The sequence below is a fragment of the Phoenix dactylifera genome, chromosome 8, assembly GCF_051530095.1.
Source record: "Phoenix dactylifera cultivar Ajwa chromosome 8, Ajwa_hap1_PhDact_Kaust_v1.1, whole genome shotgun sequence".
Lineage (NCBI taxonomy): Eukaryota > Viridiplantae > Streptophyta > Magnoliopsida > Arecales > Arecaceae > Phoenix > Phoenix dactylifera.
Window position 1 is genome coordinate 10322264 of NC_143197.1, and position 7957 is coordinate 10330220.

At 37.2% G+C, this 7957-nt stretch overlaps 1 protein-coding gene across 1 annotated transcript; it reads right to left on the reverse strand.

Moving 5' to 3' along the window:
* Positions 1–4474: 4474 nt before the first annotated feature.
* Positions 4475–5558, reverse strand: LOC103722117 (protein SRC2 homolog). The gene has a single exon (XM_008812558.5). It carries the CDS (start codon positions 5323–5325, stop codon positions 4786–4788), a length of 540 nt encoding a protein of 179 aa, XP_008810780.3. The 5' UTR covers positions 5326–5558; the 3' UTR covers positions 4475–4785.
* Between the last annotated feature and the right edge of the window lie 2399 nt (positions 5559–7957).

Below are 7957 nucleotides of genomic sequence, written 5' to 3' on the forward strand. Positions count from 1 at the left end.
TTTTTGCGTCGATTTAAAGCGCACTGTTACGGGGTGGGCATGCTGAGTTCGAATCAATCTTTAGAGCAGACCAATATGGGTGGGTTAAGTGGAGATAGGATTATATAAACGACATCTAAAGAAATGATACGCACAACCATTTCTAGATTGTTAACTTGTGGATGCTTGGACATTGATTTCTTTCTCCCCTTATGAGAATACATTCTTCTCTATCTCAAATGATGTGTCGATATTTGATTGGAGAGTAAAAACCATCGTTTTGCTATCATCAATCTTACATCCTACAATATTGAATCTTTTGGAATTGAATCTCCAATGCTCTACTAAAGTAATGCTAGAAATTAGACTCCATGGTGTCCCTGCTTAGTTTTCTGTGATGCAACTTGGAAGCTTTGCTACAATAAACCTGAATGTGCTGCAGCCTGCACTGTTACGGTATATTAAGCATATTTATATGCATGGATACCACATTCCAGGTGCACTTCTTGGATATTTCTTTGAGGTATCCAAATCAGTCTCAAAGTTGGTCAAGTAGGAAGCGAGCTGAAGGTGATGCCCAAATTGCCAAACCAATCTTTCTGGTATTCTCAGATGCTCCTGTCCGCTTCAAAAAGAATGAGGAGATGCACAAGGATTAAATAAATCAAATATTCCCACCGAAAGAATATCTAATTATTGGTATCAAGTGGTTAAAATGTTATATTTTAGGCATGGCTTGACTTCTCCTCCATGAATAATTTAAATGTCTTTATAGTCGACAACTGCAAGTATACTCCAAGTTCGAAGCCTTCTCTTTTTTAAAATTTGTTTGGATTTTAGCTAGTTCCCAAGCCATGATAGACATCAAGGGGAATAAGCAAGGGGATAACCCTCTATTCCCTCCCTTACCATGTTATCCCTCCACTTTTCTTATTCATTCTTAAATACACAGCACAATAGAAGGGCGATGTGGTTCTTATGATAACCCTCTATTCCCTCCCTTACCGTAATATCCCGCCAGCTTATTTCTCTGACCAAATACCAAAAAACCTTATCTTATGAAATAAGCCCATTTCTTTTACAATACTCGGACATAATTTTTTTATTACCTCCGAGTTATTCGCGGACATATAGGTTTTATATTGAGTAGGGCTAAATTTGTGTAGATTTAGTGTGGGTTGTCTCTTTCTTTTTTTTGTCTAGGATTTATGTTTTATATCCCATATAATTATTATATTTTTATTGTTTCTTCATTTCATTTTGAGGATGGAAAATGATAGACGTACGGATGAAATTCGAGGATAAGTAGTAAAAAAGGTGAGATTTTGTAGTCTTGGTCAAGTTTGCCCATGCAATACCTATTATCCTCTATTTATTTGTGATATGGAATTTTTTGGAGAATAATTATAATATTATTAATTAAAATATAATTTATATTTTTAACCATATTTTTCAAATTGGATACGTTGGACCTTTCAATATTCACTACAAAAGAAAGGATATATCCCGACGCTTTTTGAGGTCTCTACCGACGCTTTTAAGCGTCGGCGAATTCCCAGCCCACGCACCGCAAAGCGTGGGTCAGACGTCGGGCAGGTGGGCGTGGGTCGGATTTTTGCCGACGCTAAGAGAAAGCGTCGGCAAAAACGGGGATTTGCCGACGCTAATGAAAGCGTCGGCAAAAACGGCTTTACCGACGCTTTAAAGCGTCGATAAAGCCCAATCCAGTTTTGCGTTTTCGCCGACGCCTTGAAGCGTCGGCAAAAACAGCTTTATCGACGCTTTAAAGCGTCGATAAAGCCCAACCCAGTTTTCGTTTTCGCCGACGCTTTAAAGCGTCGGCAAATGTATTTTGGCCGACGCTTTAAAGCGTCGGAATTGCTATTTTTTTAAAAAAAAAATACGAATGTAGATTAAGGTTGCCCAAGCTGAACCAGTAAACCTGCAATCCAAATTATTACTAAATCACAAAACTTCAAAATAAATTGTTTATGAAATTTAAACCGAAGAAGAAATTAAAAACATATATATATTCTCTCTATTTCTCTTATTCAACATATGTCAGAACAGCCTTACTAAATATTCTATATTCCGTCCCTCAAAATCTACTTTGTTGAAAAGCTTATAAAATATGCTTTTGTGTTTATCCAAGACCACCAAAGGATACAACCCTTTGTCTAATACATAGCAATTTGTTCAGCAAACATAACGTACCCCCTTTATAATATTTTCCTTTCCTTTCCATTGAAACCCTGTCCAAGACCAGGGGAATTTTGTCCTGCCTGCATGAGCTTAAACTACAACATTCCTAGAAAAGTAGATGCTCAACCAAACATAAGCTACTATACAATGTGTCACTTTCTCATGATCAACCAAACATGTCAAAACCATTTTCTCAGACATCATATTCCTAAGAATCATCTTCGCAGAAAAAATATTCCAATAAGAAAAAATTCCAACAAAAATTCCTAAGAATCAATATTGATTGGCAACATTTTAAGCAAATATGATTTTAATATAAACTTCCAACATATATAGTATTAATATACTAGTTTTAACATATATGCTAATATAATAGTATTAATAAACTAATAATATATTAATATTATATATTATATTATTATAATATAGCATAATAATATAACATTCTATTTATACAAATATATCATTATAATAAAATATGATAAATTAATATAGTATTGCCACTATAGTCAGGGAAGAAAAGGGTAAGGTTAATTGGTTTAGCCATTCTCAAAATTAACACTCTCACCTTTTCTATACAATCCAAGTCAACCCAAAGTTCTCATCTCCCCTAAGTATCAATCCAACCCGATAAAGTTAGCTTGATTGAACCATCAAGGCTGGAAACTAGAGTAGGATAAGCTTTATTCGGATCTTATCCCAAGGATCGGAAGCTATAAACTTGGCTTATCCCTATTCAAAACTGGCCCTAAATATTTTGGAGCTCAGTTTCTGTAGAGCAAAGTTGATCATAGGCCAGGCCTCGGACCTAAACCATATTCATTTTTAGTTAGATTTCAGGCTGCGCCTATTTAAAATTTGATATTTTCTGTACCTAAGTCCGGTCCAAGATCAATTCTAGTGTAGAGCACAAAACAGTTATTAAAAAATTGTAATCCACTTTAAATTTTGCATTGGTGCAAATGAAGATACTGGTGATAAAGAGATTAATAAGGCATGATACTTAAATTTATCTTTTTTTTAATAAAAGTACTGCTAAATGTTTATTGTATGTAACTGTTGAGGGTCAAGCAGGGTTTATATACCGTTATGTTTTTTTCCGTAAGGCTGTTCCATCGACGGTTATCAAGTTAGGAAGTCAAAGTCAAGGTCAAAAAGTAATATGACAGCTAAATAAAGCACCAGATCTCAAGTACTAAAAAGTTTTTGCAGTTCCTGTGCTTCCAAAAATGCACCATAATTGATCTTCATTTGTTAATTAATATACATCACCAATCCTTTGGAGATCGTTTATGATGCCTAGATTGAAGAAAAAAAAAGGAAAACAAAAAAGAGAATCTAGATCTTTACCGTCAATTGATGGGATTGGTGTGGTAGTAAGAGACAATCCTTATGTAATTTGTGATGATCGAGTTATATCATTAGCTAACCACCTATCTTCCAGCTTGCATCATTTTATCTATTATTACGTACAAAGATTGAGCATGAAGCAATGTTGATGCCGCATGCAAGCACACTTGTGGCATACGCCGTGGTGCCTTTGGATCAATCTTTAGATACGTCAGAGAGAAGATTTAATTGGAGCAAAGGAAACGATATGGATAGTCTTGCCTAAGTTTCGAATCTAGCTATTTTTTATGATATTCTACTATGCTGTCCCTATAAGGAAAAGAAACGTTAGATTCTTCTCCCTTCCATTTTTCGTAGAAGAATCTTGCCTTTGCAAATCTATTTTTCATGTTCTTTAAATCCGAATTCACCGGCCCTCAAGATTCATTGGCCCGAAAAGTACAGTGATTCTTTATGCCATAATCCAATCACATCATCATGTGCACTGCGACAATATTCTCGTGCCATGCATTAATTTAATGGTAGAGTTTTGTCTTTTTTTTTTTTTAATGCCAGCGTTGTACACTCATCTACAGCATTATTATTCTTAGTTTATAACCTTATTTCAATTTGGAAAATAATTACTCAACCATCTCTTTGTTTTGTATACCAAAAGAAAAACAGAATTTTTTTTGTTTGGGTACACTAATTAAGTAATTTGAATGAGTCAATTGTTTCTATGTTTCTTTCATCCTTGTGCATACACCATTGTCATGGAAGGGTTTGGAGGCTCTATTCTTATATTGGTGCCTTTTTTTTTTCTTGTATTATTATTTCTTTTTAATTTTGTTGGCTGCTCTCATACTTATTGCATGTGAGAAAGAAATAATCTACGTTCTTTTTAACAAATATTTCTTCTTCTTCAGACGTGAGAAAGAGAAAAGTAAAAGGCCAAAAAATAATAATAATAACTACATGCATGCTCCAAACTAGTTATAGGGGTATATATTTATATATATTACTCAATCAGAAAAGGTACTTCAATTACATGGCATCTCATGAATAACCCAATTCTTCTCCCTTGCCACATCAGATTGGGCACCAGTGACTCCCCAAAGTTTCCCGGGACTTATACTAGTTAACATAGCTTTGGCCAAAACCATAACATAATTAAGGATATATATATATATATATATATGTTCGTAGATTGCTAATTAAGGACATGGATGGGGTCTAGAAATGAGATCGGCCGGTCCTCGCCAACCCCTCGATGACCTACTTCTTCCTTGGAGGTGGCGCCGCCTCGTAGCCATACCCGTTCGCCGGCGTTGGGTACGGGTACCCGGCGATCGTGCGGTGGGTGACCATGGTCTCTTGAACAACAGTAGTGGGAATGGTTGGAGGAGGAGCAATCCTCTTGCCAAGCTTATATGAGAACTTCAGCACGCCCTGATTCTCCCCATAGGATGGAACGTAAACCTGAAAGCTGACGGACTGCATTTGGCCATTGCCGGTACGAAGAAGGTCCTTGACAGGGACGTTGACCTCGCCGACGTCCCGGTCGCCGAGGCTTCGCTCGGTGCGCAGGAGGAAGCGGAGGGTGAGGCGGCCTGGGTTGTCGTCGTGGACGTTGAATTGGAACGTCGAGTTCCACGAGGGGTTTTCCCGGCCCACCCGATCGGTAGGAGTCCGCTTCTTCGGCTGCGGGTCGTCGGAGAGCGAGACCACCACGTAGACTTTCATTCTGCCGAAAAGCCTCACATCTTTGAGCTTATGGGCGGAGAGCTGTGCGATCTCCAACGTTCTGTAGGCCATGAAGTAGTAGAAGAAGGAAGTCAAGAAGGGCAAATGGCTGTGATATGAGAATGGGAGGGGGGGGACGTGGGGTATTTATAAGAGGAGGGCTTGTCGCTTCAAAAGGTCGAGAATTCTTGCGGAAGCTAACCCTCGGGTATGCGCGCGTTCTCCTTGTTTTAACCAAACGTGTGAGGGACCATGCATACTGGCGTGTGTGAGGGGCCCAAATCAGTTATTTACTGGAAAGATTATAGACGTACTTATATATAACTAAAGAATCAAAAAAATATCTTTCAGCTAGTTTTTAATATGTTAGATCTTGAGTTGATTCAAATGGTATTAGAGCAGATCCGGCTCATAAACTATGTAGACTAGAAAATACTATAGTACGGGCTCATTGAGACTGAACATGGATACTTATACAGAACTAAGAAATTAAAAAAAATATCTTTTGGCTTATCTTTTTAGATGATATCCTAACCCGTTGTTACAAAATGTTTCATTGGAGCATAAAAAGATGTGAACCACAAAAGTCTAGTCTCCCCAATCCCCATTAGGGCGGATTGTTTATGGTGCAACAGCAATGATAAGAACTCCATGTAGTACCATGTAGTGCATTTTCCCTGTCATGGATGGGTTCGGGTTGTCTATTTCAGAAAGAAGGATTCATCTTCCCTTGTGCAAATCAATTATTAGATCACCCACTGATTGATTTGAGATTTGTGCAGGCAAATGAATGGCAGAGTTCAGAGTGCTTTGAGATTTCTTAGTGATTCAAGAATATATTCGTGTAATGGAAGATGAGCCTTCTTTGGTGCAAATGATTGCAACCTCTATCCGTCATGTATGCGGCCTACCTAATCACGGCCATTGTCTATTCATGAAGGATTAGTGGATTATCCACATATGACACCAATATATTTCATGTATGTTGGTTTATCAATTACATAATTCAAAATTTTGATGTTTTAAAAATAGTCCCAAATAACATTGGTTTTTTGAGTGAATAAAGTTTTATTTTTATCACTATTTTTCTCTCCTATCTTAAAGCTATACGAACATGCCTCTAGTTATTTGAAAGGGTCTCTAAACATCCTCTACAAATAGAGATAATTGGATGGATTGAAAGAGAGCAAAATGAGTACTAAGTGAGTGAATTCAAGTGCATTCTTCGAGCATTTGAGAAGAGAGGATTGAATCCATATAAAAGAGGATCCAAAGAGATTTCTTCAATTTATTTTGCTGATTTCTGCTACATATGGATTGGCCTATTTGGATTTGACCTTGATTTTTCTTCATTGAACTGCACTTCAAGGAGAATATGAAGCAGTTTTTGGTATCTTGTAAGCAGACCACCATTAACTATTTGCATTTGGACAGGATTAATTCTATTGCAAAAGGAGCACCTTCCATAACATGCCTGAAACCGGGTTGTTGTGACAAGAGAGAATAATGAAACAAAGAGGAAAAAAAGAAAGAACAAGAGCATACAATATTTTTATGGTTTAGTCTATTGACCTATATCCACAGGCAAAGACAATGTAAAAGTTTCACTTCAAAAAAAAATTGAAAATTGCATAGTACAAGTTTACTTCACAAACTCTATTCTCCAATACACTTGATCTCTAGGACACTCATCAATCGTTCCCTTCCCTTGGAGTTACAAAGGATATATATAATAGAGTAAATTGATTTAAACTCGATCTGATATTCCTACAATAATCAAGTTAGGCTAATATATAACTGGTGTCCTGAATCGACGTGGACTTGAATTGGTATCCTAAGTTGACCTTCTAGAATTGGTATGGATTTGACCTTTTAGAACTTGTAAACTTAAGACATACTCAACAAATCTTTACCTTGACTTGAAGTTTACAGAGTCAAATATATCGAAACCTTTCTTACCGTCTCTTCCATACCTGCCCCGCATCAATCTCTACAAAACCTAATCAAGTCCAAACAATGCTTAAACATGTCAATTGAAAGTGGCTTAGTTAGCATATCAGCTGGATAACGTTATAGATAACGTAATTGTAGACTAAAGTATAGCCTTCCAACTGATAGTGAGATCAAAGATATATCCTCTCAATGATCGTCATTTATCCAAATCACCTATATAATCAGAATCAACATAGCTTGCAGTACTACTAGTTGATCTGCTACTATGGTAGACTAAGTCAACGTCTATAGAGCCTTTCAAATATCTTATAATCCATTTCACGACCTGCCAATGTGTTTTCGTAGGGTTGCCTGTGTACTGGCTAACTACGAAGTATCGGGTTTGGTGCAAACCATAGCATACATCAAGCTACCAACTGCACTAGCATATGGAACACGTGATATGTGCTCCACCTCCTCCTCGGTTCCTAGTGACAATGATGCCGATAATCTAAGGTGTGCAGCCAAAGGAGCACTCACCAGTTTGGATCTGTTCATACTAAAATGTTCAAGCACCTTCTACGCCCCATTTGGGAGGAATGGGAGTTATATTTAGGTTTTGGATGCACTGAGAATGGTGGAATTTGTGTTTTTTTTTTATAGTGGGAGCAGTGTATATCCCATCGTAAATAGCAATGGAGAGCAAGATCCAGTCTCTGAAGGATAAAATGAAAATATTAGAGATCCAGACTTTCCTTTGAATTGGATTGAG